At 42.0% G+C, this 15,944-nt stretch overlaps 2 protein-coding genes across 2 annotated transcripts in view; one reads left to right on the forward strand and one right to left on the reverse strand.

Annotated features, from left to right (window-relative positions):
- LOC138976898 (uncharacterized) overlaps window positions 1-6,038 on the reverse strand; it is a 10,372-nt gene extending 4,334 nt beyond the window's left edge. Inside the window, exons 1-2 of the mRNA XM_070349793.1 lie at window positions 5,566-6,038; window positions 2,542-2,768 (exon numbers count right to left, since the gene is read on the reverse strand). Coding sequence (XP_070205894.1) covers window positions 2,542-2,766 — 225 coding nt within the window. The 5' untranslated portion in view covers window positions 2,767-2,768; window positions 5,566-6,038. The remainder of the gene's footprint in view (window positions 1-2,541; window positions 2,769-5,565) is intronic.
- A 4,415-nt stretch (window positions 6,039-10,453) lies between these two features.
- LOC138977401 (uncharacterized) lies at window positions 10,454-13,542 on the forward strand. Its single transcript, XM_070350292.1, has 3 exons — window positions 10,454-10,942; window positions 11,571-11,813; window positions 13,197-13,542. The coding sequence occupies exons 1-3, from the start codon at window positions 10,486-10,488 to the stop codon at window positions 13,457-13,459; spliced, it is 963 nt and encodes a 320-aa protein (XP_070206393.1). The 5' UTR covers window positions 10,454-10,485; the 3' UTR covers window positions 13,460-13,542.
- The last annotated feature ends 2,402 nt before the right edge of the window (window positions 13,543-15,944 follow it).

Raw genomic sequence — 15,944 nt, forward strand, 5'->3', positions numbered from 1 at the left:
ACTTTGAGCGGATTACGTTTCCTAGGACATAAAGTCCCAGCATATATTTAGGGGTCGGACTTTGGCTCCTTGAAGACATCATTTCCTTTTCAACGCTCTGGTGCGGATTTTACAGCCTTGAGACTAGTTCTCCTTTACCCTATGAAACAGAATCCAGGAACTTACGTTCCTAGGACACCAAGCCCTGAAAGCACAGTTTCCTGGGAAACCAAAGTCGACCGGACTTTGAAACACGCACACATTTCATTCTTTCTCACCGGCGAAGCAAGGAATGAATCTTCTAGGTGTTTTTAGACTGGTGGTGAGCACTTCTGTGGTCGTTAAAAACCTCATTTATATACTAAAGCTTATATGTCTACCCCGTACAGGTACATACGGTGAACTAAAAGTCAGGATAATGTTCTTTTGAGACTGTAGAAATTTAAAACACATTGTCATCATTTTCACGAGTTTTCATTCACAAGCACCTGGGAAATAAATCTCATGTTAATGTGTTCCCCATGCAATAAATCCCCGGTTACCATAGTTGCAGGAAACAGGTTATACATGGATAATCAAAAGCAAACCCAATAGAAACGCTCGGGGATTCTTTGGCTATTTCCATGGGCGTTTCCCCAGACCTAAACAGACGACACGACACTGCTTTGCAAAGTTCCAAAAACGAACTGGCAAACTAGCAAAAGTAAACAAAAATCAAAACTACTTCATGAAAGGTCATAAATTCATCACAAACAAATGAAACCTACCGATATGTTTTGTCTTCTTACAAAGTCATGGAGTGCGTGTATCTGTGTTTCGATACACAGACGTTCGGAGAGACACGAACATCAAGTTCAAGTCAAACCTATTGACCCCTGACACACACATTTTGACCCGTGCACAAGACGTTGTATCGATAAACAAAGCGCAAATAAGAAATAATAATAAAAGCAAAGAAAATAGCAACAAGATATGCAAACATCTAACAAAGCCGAGCAAGCAGAATGACAGGTCTAATGAAAAACAAAGAGGCACTGAGTCAGAAACAAGATCGCGATTCTTTCCTTCGCTGCACGATGCAAATCTTCTGTGACCTTTGACCCAACGTAGCTTCCACATTCGATCACTAAGCTTAAAACTCTTACCAGTTCGCTCCTTTACCCATCGTAAGCAAGCTTACGATGCCCCCCCCCCCCTGTAGTTTTCCACTGACCAATTATCTAATTATCAAAAAAACAAATTTGTTATTTTACATTGGATGGGTCCGACAGTGGATAAACTCATATGTTAGACACACTTTATGACAGAAACAAGCTGGGTTTTTGTTGTAAGTTAATTATAGGAATGCATTATTATGCAAAATAAAATAAAAAAGTCTGTTAACGGTAACATAGGCCAATAAAATAGGGTCGGTAGGTCGGGACTTTTTTTTTTCTTTTCCCCCAAAAAACATATTTCTAAGTTATTTTGCCCAAAAACAAAGACTATTTTTTTTTTTTTTTTTCAAAAAACCATATTTTTAAGTTATTTTGCCCCCCATTTTTTTTTTTTTTTTCCCCAAAAGCCAAAAAAAAAGTCTAGGGTCGCGGGAAAAAATAGGGTCGGTCGGGATACCGTAAACAGACTATATTTTTTTTGTGTGCCTTAGGCATGCCTATGTCATGAAACGTCCAACTTTGAAATTTGGGTGGGGGTATTCAGGTGACAATAACTGTTTTGTTTATCAGCAAAACTCAATAAAACTTTGCTATGTTATGTAAAATGAATGCCCAAACAGACTAGTTAGCAGCATATCTAAAATAAACTGAGCACAAAAAAAATGTCTTCATTGTGTTTGTCACGAGTTCCAAAAAATGGGCGTGCAAATTTAAAAAAAAATCATGTCACCCCCATAACATTTTTTACCTTTAAAGATAGCACAATTCTCTTTGCAAATATGAAAAGCTTATTCATTTTCCTTTCATTTGATATATAACTTTCTATATTTCTTTTGGAATATGACCCCAGATAGCCACTCGGCAAATAGGCACCAACAGCACTGTAAAATATGCCCTAAAACCCCTGAACTGGTAAGAGTTAATATTAACAACTGAAAGCCGAGGGGTGGAATACCGAGATGAACCTACAGAACTGTGCATCCTCAAACCTGACATATTCATCGATATCCCAACATTCAAAAACACAGAAAGTTGCTTTCACACGCCAGCTTTGATTGCCAGTGGTTATCAAAACAGAACTCGTGTGGTTATCAAAACGGAACTCGTGTTTCAAAGCATGGCTCCCAGTGTTGATTGTGCACTTATTTTCTCACTACCAAAATTATGACAAATACGATGTTTGGTGGTTTGTTGTCAGACCAGCTTTTTTGTCGGTCCTCGGGGGGCATATCAACTTTTGTTTCATATTTATAGACCGCGGCCTTCGGCCTTGGTCAATAAATATGAAACAAAAGACGATATGCTCCCCCTCGGACCGACAAAAAAGCTGGTCTGTCAACAACCCATGAAACATCTTATAATGTTAAATGTCATCTTCATGCACAGGTTAAGGCTCATAACTTACAGACTGCACAACAGCTGCTTGTGGTGATGTTGGTACTGCAGTTACCGGTGGTGTCGATGACGGTGATGTTACTGCTGCTGCTGCTGCTGATGATGTTGATGTTGATGTTGATGCAGATGATGACTGTTGACCACGTGGTGCACACGGCGGCACGGCAACAGCAGGTCCGTGGCGAACACGTTGACCGCTCGAGGAAGCTGACGGATTGTGCTTTCCTGAAGACATGGCTGTAGACACAGGGACATTTATAATTGTTGCGAGAACATTGCTAAGCTTACGTACAGTTTTGGTTGTTGTTGTTGTTGTTGTTGTTGTTGTTGTTGTTGTTGTTGTTGTTGTTGTTGTTGTTGTTGTTTTTGTTGTTGTGTTGTTGCATATATAGTAGTAGTAGTTTTTGTTGTGCTGTTGTAGCTACAAGGTGTTTGCATGTATTTCTTTGTTAGCAAAGTATTATCAAAATCGAAAAGCAAACAGAAAATTCAATTTGATCTAGTACCGCTCAAAACTCTCACAGGGTTTACTTGTTCACATCCTTTCTAAGTGCCTCATACAAATGCACACATGTAATTAAAAGAGTGAAAAGACGTCACATTGCGTACATTACATGTTTCATTTTTACATTGCATAGGTATGTTCAGATGTGGCACGACATTAAATTACAAATCGTATTTTTGGTTGTTAGAATTTTGAAGGTGCTAAAAAAAAAAAAAAGCGTCGTGTGACGTTTATTTGATCATGTTTTGCTTCTCTTCCTTGCAGTAAAGTGTTCATTTTCAACGGGGTTTATTCATATTTGACACCACTGTGAAAAGTCTAGAAGCTGTGCTCTCAGATTCATTTTTCAATCTTCTTTCTTTTTTTTTGTTTCCAGGAATTATTTCATTGATAGAGCTAGAGATTTTTTTCCTATGTATATCATAAGAATGATTTAAGAAGTTCTATCAAAGTTGAAATAGAAACAAAATATGTTCACATATTCAAAGCAAATTGTGTGGTAGGATCTCTTTTGACCTAAATTAATCATGTTTCAAAACTGTATTTGTCTTTATTGGTCTTTACTGACTCATATGTCATGCGAATAACACTTTTTGTGACATAATAATCAACTTAAATTAGCTTCTTTTTGCAAATATCTTGAGGAGGAAAAAAAAGGAAAAGCCTAATAAAGAAACGAAGCCCTCTGTTCTTTTTAAAAAAAAAAAGCCTATCAGTGGCGGATTTAGGGGGGGCTAAGGGAGCCCGGGGGGGGGGGGGGGCATGTTCGAGTTGGATTCGAACGGGTGAAAAACCTCTTCTTACTAGGTATAAAATTGTTGGCAATGAAGGGGAATTTTCATAAATGTACTAAGATGTGACAATGTAATGTTGACTAGATTGCTGGTTTTCAGGATAAACACCAACGTAAAGGAGTTTCACAGCAGTGTGTCTTGAGTGTGACTATCAGAGCCTGTTTGTTCCTTTGATGACATGCCTATTTGTTACTCATTTTTGTCATTTGCTTCTTGACTAATTTATTGAATCATTATTTTTTTCATTCGGTAGAATTTTGCTCCTCGCTCTTTTCTCACTCTACTAACGTACAAGCTAGAGATTAGATATACAATTAATTATTTGAAATTGATGCTGCTTCTTGTTTTAATGCCACAAGATTTCTGCTGCTTTGTCGTAAGGCAAGCTTTCTGTCCATCTCCGGGGGGTATAGTGCTATCTGTTTCAGCATCATGGTCCCTTCTAAGCAGCACAAACACTTGTTTTCCAACAAAACCTGATCGCATCGATGTCGTCATCCATTGTTTTAGAGTAGAGCAAACAGAATACTGAATCAAAGGGATCATGTCATTCTTGCAGAATATGAGGTCAAACTTTGCGAGTTCAGCATTCCTTTTTTTTCCTCCGATTCAGCTCTCTTTAGATATTTTTGTGTATACTGACCGGGAGTACTCGCAGCAACAAATTAATGAAGCGTGAATGCTTTTAATACAATATAACCTATAGAAATATACTCACACATTTCAAAAGTTGCAAAAATCTGTACATGCTTTTCAAAGATGCTTCTTTAGAGATAAAGGTTTCGTATAATAAGAGCAGGGATTTAATTCCTTCCGATTGTGAATTGTATATATCTCTGTAGAAAGAATGGACATGCCTAAAGTGTTCGTCAGCAAAGGAGCAGTGTTTTTGTGACAATTATAAAACGCATTTTCTCGCTGCTTTATACTGTTGACACATTCCACTGACAACGCACGCTGTCTCTGTCTCATGTTTATTAACGCGTTCTGAAAATGCATTGATTTGCCGAGGAATCTTTTTTATAACACACAAAAACATCGTAACACATCTGGGAACCACTAAAGGCAAGTCGCGACTGGTTGTTGGTTCCCGCGGGTGTCTTTAAAGCCGCACCGAGACAGCATGAAAGAGCGGTCGATCCTCAAATGTTCCTGTTAACAACCGCCATGTGTTCGTTTTTCATACGTTAATTCAACGCAAGTTTGGTGTGTGTGGGTATGTTTGTTTTCTTTTGAAGCAGAGCAAGCTCTTCACGTTGCGCTACATTCAAGTGGGGGTATTGCACTTTCAATATCTGTCATTGACATTGACAGTGAAGCTCGTTGAATGGAGTGTATTGATAGCCGCGTTCCCATTGCGGTATTAGAGCTGGATTTCATATTATTTTAGTCTAGGAAAAAAAACATATGTTTGAAATCGATGTATGAAAGGCAGGCCCGGTGGTCAATAATGAAATGTATCGTTTACTTAAGCTGACCCCCTCCCCCCCCCCCCTGGACAGACACACGCTCACAAACATACACACACATACACACACTCACACACACTAACACACTGACACACACTAAAACACACTCACACACACTCACACACACTCACACACTAACACAAATACACTTACACACACACACACACACCAACCCCTCCCCCTTCTCCACACACTCACTAGGCTCTTACATACAGAAAGCCTCTCAATATTTGAAACAACCGCTGATTGATATACGGTCCACTTACCCGTGCTGTATGTCGCGAAGGAAGCAAAGCTGAATGGAATAACACAAACTGATGTTGAAGTCTGCTGGTCACCAAGAGAATGAAACAACTCCTGTGACTACCATGTTGTCCTTTTCATCACATTTCTCAACTGTGTTCTTCTGGCGTGTAAGTCTGCACGGAAACAACTCCTCTTAAAATCATACGTCATTTTCAACACATTGTTTTGCTATATTCCTCTAGCATGGACACCAGTAATCTGGCTACCACATAGTCATTTTCATCACATTGTTTTGCTATATTCCTCTGGCATGGACACAATTAATCTGGCTACCACATGGTCATTTTCAACACATTGTTTTGCTATATTCCTCTAGCATGGACACCAGTAATCTGGCTACCACATAGTCATTTTCATCACATTTTATCTGCTGTGTTCCTCTAGCGAGTAAACTCGGCGAGTTTTCTGCACCACTATACCTCGTCCGATCAGGTTTTAACTGCGAGAGCCGTGCAATACAGCAGAACTAGTCATGTCTAATTCCCAAACTCTGCCAACTCCCGGGTTACTCAATGCAAATATCGGTAGTGAAAGGTATTTCTTTTGAATTGAAATGTATAGCTTTGATTCTGTTCAAAAGATCGCATTGTCTGTCTGCCAGGTTGTAATACACTGAATGCATTCGCTACGAGTGTCGTCCCCCCCCCCCCCCCCACACACACACACACACAGAGCCTGTCCTTATCAGTATTGACATTGGCATGATTAAATTACACAAAGCCAGTTTCCAATTGGGAAAAACAGTGTTTATACTGCGGGTCCGCATAATAACTTTCTTTATTTGGTGTTTAACGTCGTTTTCAACCATTCAAGGTTATATCGCGACGGGTCCGCATAACAAGGTCACACGTCTTTGCCAAACCTGTACATACCACTGATCTATAAAAGTGTCGTCTAAGGGAGGCGACCGTTGCAACAACGTGACGAAACTTACAGTCGTGGTTTGTTGACATAATGTCATGGAAATGTATGTGTCAGCAGAAACTAGGTTAATCTTGTCTGGGAATGTGATGCTGTGGGATTCCTTGTCCAGTACAATAATACAACATCTTGGACAGATATTATTTAATGTAATGACATTTTGGTTTATGAATATATGTAGCGTGTGTTTGAGTTTTATGTCTGCGTTTTCCTTCACGCAACAATGGACGCATTTTGCAGCAGGGGGGCCGTTAAGTCAAAAATTGAACCGGCCCCCCCAAAATCCAAACCGGCCCACAACCAGCCCGGATTTCCTACAACCACCCCAGCGGTTCGTATCGACATACGTCGCGTGCTAGACACATACACTTAAGACGTACATATAATTATACACTTACTAATAGTGCATACATGTGGATTTTCACTACTAATGACTACCACAAACACACACAAGACTTACTGACAAAATTATATGTTTTAATATAATGATAATTAACTTTGGTTTTATAACGAATTACAAATTAAAGCCGCCAGAAAGAAACGAGAAATCAAAAACAACATTCACAGCCTGGTACACAATAAAACTCACTGAAAAATACCCCGTATATATACCCCCCTACCACATAATTTACATACTCAATTTACTATAGAACTTTAGCTACCACATAATCACACACACACACATACACACACACACACACACACACACACACACACACACACACACACACACACACACACACTTTAAAAAAGTAGGTCAGCAACATGATTTTTTAGATTATGTTTTTCTTTGTTGTGAATAAAAAGAAACCTGTAAAAAGCTGACTACATATATTAAGTGTTTCTGAGCTGCTTTCTTGTCTTCCTTCTTTTTCTTTATCTGATTTAAGGCAGTTTGTAGCGTTAGATTAAGCAGTAGTATGACAGTTGCATATCAGCCAAATTTAGGGGTATCAATCACAGATTTATTCATCAAAATAATCAAAAGCATTGTATACAATTTTGACATCGCTTCAGATTGGGTTATGGACGTTTGGTATACGTATAACCAGAAACCATAATAATTTAGTTTGTGCGGTTTTATTCTGTAGAGATAGTTGATAACGCTACCCCCGACATTAGTCATTTAAACTGTTGGCGCTTGAATGCCAGTGTATAAAAAATCTGATATTAGGCTTACTGACATTTACTATGATCACTACAGGCATCGACGCGCATTCGCACACGCAATTAAAGAAGACATTCTCTTGTGCTCCTTTATCATAAAATACATTCTCTGGCTTCGTAAACTTGTATCTGAATAAAATACTGTTTTAATCAAAGAAGACAATAAATTAAACAATTTCAGTTCCGTCTCTACTGTGCCGCCATACGCCACCCCCCCCCCCCCCCCCTCCCTCCACGGGCGGGGATGTAGCTCAGTCTGTAGCGCGCTGGATTTGTATCCAGTTGGCCGCTGTCAGCGTGAGTTCGTCCCCACGTTCGGCGAGAGATTTATTTCTCAGAGTCAACTTTGTGTGCAGACTCTCCTCGGTGTCCGAACACCCCCGTGTGTACACGCAAGCACAAGACCAAGTGCGCACGAAAAAATCCTGTAATCCATGTCAGAGTTCGGTGGGTTATAGAAACACGAAAATACCCAGCATGCTTCCTCCGAAAACGGCGTATGGCTGCCTAAATGGCGGGGTAAAAAACGGTCATACACGTAAAATTCCACTCGTGCAAAAAACACGAGTGTACGTAAGAGTTTCAGCCCACGAACGCAGAAGAAGAAGTATCAAAGTATCACACCATATCTTCAACGTATTACCAATACCTGTCCCAATATAGACCAGTTGGTCTAAGAGGACGTTAAACCCTAATAGTCAGTCAGTCAGTCCCCCCCCCTCCCGTGACCCCCCGTTACCCCCTTTCTATGCAACGTCAGTGAGGCTAACGGCATTCATACGCTAAGAGACTGATGGTATTGTTCTAAAACAAGGTCACAACCTTGTGTACGTGAACTCTTGTTGTTTGCAACTGTAGTACAGTGGAACCCTCCTTTCCACATCCACGGATGAGTCTGAACAAAAATCAGGTGTTAAAATGGTGGTCAATTTGCGCTCATAAACAGAAAATCTGAAACATCAAGGACTTGAAAAAAAAGGTATTCTTTATAAAGCAGGTACGTGGTCCTAAAAACGGGGGAGGGGGTGGTGGAAGAGTTGGGGATGTGGGTGGGGGTGTCGTGGTTGGAAGGGGGAAGGGGAGGGGGGGTGCTTGTACTGCAACTTGTTCTTTTCTTTTTGTCTGACTTTTGAACGCACACGAACATGTTTTTCTTTCTTATTTAGCTACCGGTGGACTATAGCCTAAAAATACACTTTACTATTCATCTTAAAAGTTACCGTAATATTTTTTCGTCAGTCTGATTTTCATTTAGTTTCACCTTTGCCGACAAAACTTCATGAGTTGATGTTGATTTCAAGTCGAGCCAACTTCTGTCGGACATGCGTATTAGAGCAGTCCTTTTAAATAATATGGAGAGGTTGAATCATGTTTAGAAATCTGAACAATTGATTTTGCTAAAGCCAATCAAACAATTTCACTGAAGCTTCACATTTTTCGTTTGCGTGAATGTGTGTGTGTGTGTGTGTGTGTGTGTGTGTGTGTGTGTGTGTGTGTGTGTGTGAGTGTGTGTATGTGTGTGTGTGTGTGTGTGTGGTTTGTGTGTGTGTGTGATTTGTGCGTGTGTGTGTGTGTGTATGTGTGTGCGTATACGTGCGTGCCTGTATGTGTGTGTGTATATATGTGTGCGTGAGTGCGTGCGTGCGTGTGTGTGTGTGTGTGTGTGTGTGTGTGTGTGTGTGTGTGACCTCATGATGTACATGTAAAGAAGCTTTTAGCTTACAACCACTCCTCCTCAACTTTATTAATGACTGAGAAGACAATGTATGACTGAGACTGTAACTTAGCTATATATGAGTGCCAAGGTCCGGGTAAAGGGAATTCCCCGTAACATGTTCCACAGAATGTGAATGGACAGTGACACGGTGTAGCGACTCTTTGTTTTTCAATCTTCTTTAGCGTTCATGGGCTGTAACTCCCACGTACATTCGTGTTTTGCACAAGTGGGGTTTTCACGCGCATGACCGCTTTGCGCTGCCATTTAGGCCACCATTGTCTGTTTAAAGGGGATGAGTATTTATGTGTATAAAACCCATTGAACTCAGATATTGAGTACATGCTCTTTTCCGTGCGTGTTTGGTCTTGTTCTTGCGTGTACACGCGAAAAGTGGGGGGGGGGGGGGGTACCTAGGTACTAGCAAGTTTTGAAAGAGAGAAATCCTTAACATGGAGGTATTAAACAGAACATCTAATAAAACAAGGTCTTAAAAGGGGGGTGGCAAATTTATAAAAATTATGAACAGAAAATCTGTCGGTAGGGGTTCGTGGTTTTACAAAGGGGGTTCACTTGGGCTGCGATGAAATGACACCGTGAGTCGCTGAGGCATTTTGTTACCAACTTTTGTTCGCACGCCCACATTTATTTAACGATGACTTTGCATGAGCGACATCTGTCCTTGCTTGTTGTTTGTGTGTTACCGTCGAACTGGCTACAGTGCCTTTAATCATTACATCCGCGTCAAAAACGGGGACTGAGCAGGATGATTCATGATCAGACAGGGGCTGCAGTGACGTTTACACGGTCATCGGATTCCGGTTGAATCCTGAGAAACTGAGCTTGACCCGGACTCGGAATTGGGCAATGTACAAACAAGTTCCGGATGCAAAAAATGCGTTAAATAAGGCTAACCAGACGGTACGGTCAAGACCAGTGACGATTCAACCTTATACTGAACAAAGCGGCAGGCCGTCGTTCCTTCGGGTTTGAGTGCTGTCTCAGTTTCAAACGACTTTCAACGTCCACTCGTATTTTGTAAGGACGAGAACGCATCTCAGATATCCAGAATACCACCATGGTCAAGCTGTTGCTGTTGCCCCTGATGGGTGTGTTGCTGCTGTCGTATAGCGGCGGCTACGGACTCTCTCTGCCGGACAAAAGCAATGGGAACTCTGTCCACGGAAAATCCGTCACACTTGCATTCCGTGATGCCACCGAGAAGTTTGCAAGGGAGTCACTAGGCTTACATTCTGCACAGAGCAAAGAAAACGATTTCCCCGCCGACGGAGGGGTGCTAGGATCAGTTGTTGAAGGCAGTGACAGCCTCTTGCATGAAACACGTGTGGACGAGGGAGAAAACGACGACAGCTCAGAACTAGACGACCTATTTGACGACGACAGCTCAGAACTAGACGACCTATTTGACGACGACATTGTGGACAACTTCGCGAACATTCCATTCGAGGACCTGAGCGATGAAGACCTAGAGGAGTTGTTGGCCTTAGACGACGAGATCTTCCTGGGAGAGGCTGGTGAGTGAATTCTGACCTTGTCCAACTGAGTCTTGTGCGTGTGTGTGTTTCTGTTTCTGTCTGTCTATCTATCTGTCTGTCTGTCTGTCTGTCTGTCTGTCTGTCTGTCTGTCTGTCTGTCTGTCTGTCTGTCTGTCATTGTGTGTGTGTCTGTCTCTCTGTCTGTCTGTCTGTGTGTCTGTGCGTGTGTCTGTCTGTCTGTCATTGTGTGTGTGTCTCTCTCTGTCTGTCTATCTGTCTGTCTTTCTGTGTGTGTGTGTGTCTCTCTCTGTGTCTGTCTTTCTTTGTTTATCTGTCTGTCTGTCTTTCTGTCTCTCTCTGTGTTCCTCTCTCTGTGTGTTCCTCTCTCTCTCACTCACTCTCTCTCTCTCTCCCTCTCTCTCTCTCTCTCTCTCTCTCTCTCTCTCTCTCTCTCTCTCTCTCTCTCTCTCTCTCACTGTATGGTATGTCTAAAAAAAAAATGTTTTAAAAGCACGGGCTTTTCTTTTCAAAACGTCAGTAAATTCATTTCCGGTTTTACACTTCTTCCTACTTAAGTTTTTTTTTCTCAGATATTCAAAACTCTTACAAAGAGCTTTCCAATGCGTAACGTTAAACTACGATAAATTACGATCTCTTTTACCAACAGACGAGCACGAGGCACTCAAGCTGCTTCTGGAGGAACACGTACATCCGCTTTACGCCCCGGGTACCAACAGTCTCCGCCGGAAAAAAAGGTTCATCCCACTTCTGGCCGGAGTCCTCGGTCGCGTCGCTCTTGGTGCCACACGCGCTATCTCCACTGTTGGACGAGTCGCCATTCCCAGAGCCGTAGCTCAACCCGCCTTCAATACTGCGGCACGCAGCTTCTTCAGGGGAGTAACTCGTAACGGTGAGTAGTGAAAGTTATTCTTCTTGACCTTTATAAGGCTGTCCGTAACTGAGCCCGAAGCTGACTTCGCGAAGTTTTATTGTTACCGAAAGTTCAGTGCTAAAGCTGAGTGCAGCGAGCTTCGTGAAGCAGGCAGAGACCGTAGAGTACAGTCTCTGAAGTAGGCTTCGTGGAGCAGGCAGTGACCGTAGCGTACAGTCTCTGAAGTAGGCTTCGTGAAGCAGGGAGAGACCGTAGAGTACAGTCTCTGAAGTAGGCTTCGTGGAGCAGGCAGTGACCGTAGCGTACAGTCTCTGAAGTAGGCTTCGTGAAGCAGGCAGTGACCGCATCGTACAGTCTCTGAAGTAGGCTTCGTGAAGCAGGCAGTGACCGCATCGTACAGTCTCTGAAGTAGGCTTCGTGAAGCAGGCAGTGACCGCATCGTACAGTCTCTGAAGTAGGCTTCGTGAAGCAGGCAGAGACCGTAGAGTACAGTCTCTGAAGTAGGCTTCGTGAAGCAGGCAGTGACCGCATCGTACAGTCTCTGAAGTAGGCTTCGTGAAGCAGGCAGAGACCGTAGAGTACAGTCTCTGAAGTAGGCTTCGTGAAGCAGGCAGAGACCGTAGAGTACAGTCTCTGAAGTAGGCTTCGCGAAGTCGACTTTGCATAGCTAATATCAGGCTTTAGGTTTCACCTCACTGAGTTATATGTTTACGATATTTGTAACTCAGTGGTTTACCCTCGGTATAGGTGATACATGTATGTTGTATCACTCAGTGGTGTACCACAAACTTCATCATAGCTGCGCTCTTCTGGAATGAATAAATACATACGTTATTTGTTTGTTTTTTAACAAAAGTATGCCGTTTTTGTTTTTGGTTTAAGCGTGTTTAAATTAATTTTCTTGTATACACGTTATAAACAGTAACAACATTAAGAACGTTAACAAGCAGACTGCTTATGGACACGTTTAAAGTATGCCCTTTAACACATATTGACAGGTGTTGCTCATCTCGACTGCTAGCGTGGGCTCTGATAACAACGACTGTCTCCATCTGTGTAAAATGTATAAGCAGTATTTCGCGTTACCTTTTTTGGGGAAATATATGCAAACATAGACCCTCATTTACATCGACCGATTTGTTTCTGAGTGAGCGAGTGAGTGAGTGAGTGAGTGAGTGAGTGAGTGAGTGAGTGAGTGAATGAGTGAGTGAGTGAGCGAGCGAGTGAGTGAGTAAGTGAGTGAGTGAGAAAGTGAGAGAGTGAGCGAGTGAATGACTTTGTGAGTTAGTGAGTTAGTGAGTGAGTGAGCGAGCGAGTTGGTGATTAACTGATTGAGTAAGTGAGTGAGTAAGTGAGTAAGTACGCCTTTGATTGGTTAATGGACTTTTTCTTTCAACTCAGGCCTAACTCGTAGCGGTCAGCGCCTCACTCGCCACTACACTCGACCAGGCGACTACAACAGGGCCTTGCAGGACTTCCGAGGCTTCCGTCTGGACAATGTCAAACCTATTGGCGGCAGTAACGGTATCAGCGGCCAAACTGGCACCATGGGTAACCTGAAATTCACAGTCCGGAACGGCTCCAGTGCCAGGAGCGGGAACAGACCGACCCTGGAGGTTCGCAGTCATGAAGGCACACTCGTTCGAAAGGTCCGCTATGACTGATCCATATGTTACGCTGTTTCTTGTTCAAGCCTGTTTTATGCATTTCAATAGACACCCCCCCCCCCCCCTCCCTTTTAAGATTGGAGAAAATCAGGTCTTACGGAGGATGGAGTTTTTTTAATTTTTATTAATGGTTGTACATTTACAGAGGTCATGAACAGAAAATCTGTAAACGTACGATCTTGAAAAGGGGTTGGGGGTGTAAGAGGGCACTGTACAGAATGACCAAATCCTAAAAAGGTACCCCTTCTTTTTGTACATATTTATTGTTTAACTGTTCGGGTTGCACGACACACAAAATTACCAACTTGTCTTTCATCAGCACATATTCCGATGATTCCACTCAGAAGAGATATTATTCAAGTCTTACAGCAACGTTCTCTGGCTAATGGGTTAGAGTTTGTGACCTGTTTGTTAGGGAGTAGACCACACCGGACATGTGTTTCTAATTTTAATGATCTAAATCTGCCACTGTCAGTGTCCCCACCCTTGCGCTGCTGAAAGGTCGCATGCATGTGGTGGATACTTTTGTTTCATAGAAAATACGTTGAGTAAATATTTGCGTGTACCTTATAGTGTCTTGATTTGTGTGTGTATTTGTGTGTGTATGTGTGTGCGTGTGTGTGTGTGTGTGTGTGTGTGTGTGTGTGTGTGTGTGCGTGTGTGGGGGGGGGGGAGTGCGCGCGCTCAGTGAGTGCGCGTGTGTTTGATTCAGCTCTAGTGTCAACCTCTAGACATTCTTGTGTCTTTCTCTTTTTTTTACGTATAAATCTATTTACTTTTCCCAGGTGGAAACACACACTCACTCACACACACACACACACACACACACACACACACACACACACACACACACACATACACAACTTGAATAGTGTGTCTATTAATGGCATTTTGAGACACGAATGTTGATGACGATGATAATGGAACTTTATTTCAAAAGGACTGATGTTTTAGGCTACGCACAACCTGTCCTTACATCAAATGCAACCTTGTCATAAACTACAAACAAAAAAGCAAACAAACAAAACAAATACAAAATCAAAGAACAATTACCAAACAAAGAAAGCAGCAAAATGTTGATAAAAGCAGTAAATGTCGATCCATTACACTCACTTACTCTGTTGCACATGTATGTGTCGTGCCGAATTCACGTAATTGCCGATTACGCGTAATGGGCAACATTTTTGCCCATTTCGCGTAATCGGCAAAACGCTGCCCAATACGTGAAATCGGCAGCGTTTTGCCGAAATCGCGTAAAGGCCTCTAAAACTTGCCTATTTCGCGAATTCAGCAGCCGATTACGCATTTAGAGCGCCTACTTCCCTCGTGTCTCAGATAAAAGCAATACATATAGCTAGTACAGAGAACCAAATAACGATTTTGAAGTGGCCGACACTCAGTGACACTCCTAATGATACAGACGTTGACGATAATGCATACAATGACAACGTGTGTTACGATGAAGACGACGACGACGACGACGATGATGATGATGATGATGATGATGATGATGATGATGATGATGATGATGATGATGGTGATGATGATGATGATGATGATGATGATGATGATGAAGAAGATGATAAAGACGATGATGACGACGACGACGAGGAGGAGGAGAAGGAGGAGAATATAGATGCTGATAATAATGATAGCATAAAACATATGATAAATGTAATAACGAAATGAAGGGAACATGTTAACAAGAATATGCACATAATTTCGAATACAGATCGATTTTAAAAGCTTTGAAAAACACAAACATATGTTTATTTATACGAGCTTTGACATGTAGGTATAGACACATAATAATCATGTTCAGCTTCTTTTTTTTAGCGAGGTCATTGATGTTAAAGGTGATGGAAGCGAGTTCCGTACCATGGAACAAGAGAGGGCTAAACTAGTTTTTAACAAATCAATCCGAGGTGGCAGAAGATTGACAGACCCATATCGTTCGGTGGGTTCTTCGCCACGGTACATCGATACATATCAACTGCAACTGCAACTAGATGAAGAAAGTTACGATTTTTTAAATTCAAATCAGATTATAACTTAATTGAGTTTGTGCCAATGTCGAACTATAACTCTCTCTCTCTCTCTCTCTCTCTCTCTCTCTCTCTCTCTCTCTCTCTCTCTCTCTCTCTCTCTCTCTCTCTCTCTCTCTTTTCATCTCTCTCTCTCTCATTATCTCTCCAACAATGTTTCGATACAAAAGTGTACGTCAATTCCTGCAAGACTCGGGAAAAACAGAAACGTATTTTGACTTCCAAGTACTGCCATCGAACAATTGTGGGAGAGAGAGAGAGAGCCGAGAGACTCGAGAGAGCCGAGAGAGAGAGAGAGAGAGAGAGAGAGCGAGCGAGAGAGAGAGAGAGAGAGAGAGAGAGAGAGAGAGAGAGAGAGAGAGAGAGAGAGAGAGAGAGAGAGAGAGAGACTCTCACACACATACACAAACACGCCATCCTTGCAATAATTTTCGGTC

Source organism: Littorina saxatilis, linkage group LG9 (assembly GCF_037325665.1).
Source record: "Littorina saxatilis isolate snail1 linkage group LG9, US_GU_Lsax_2.0, whole genome shotgun sequence".
Classification (NCBI taxonomy): Eukaryota; Metazoa; Mollusca; class Gastropoda; order Littorinimorpha; family Littorinidae; genus Littorina; species Littorina saxatilis.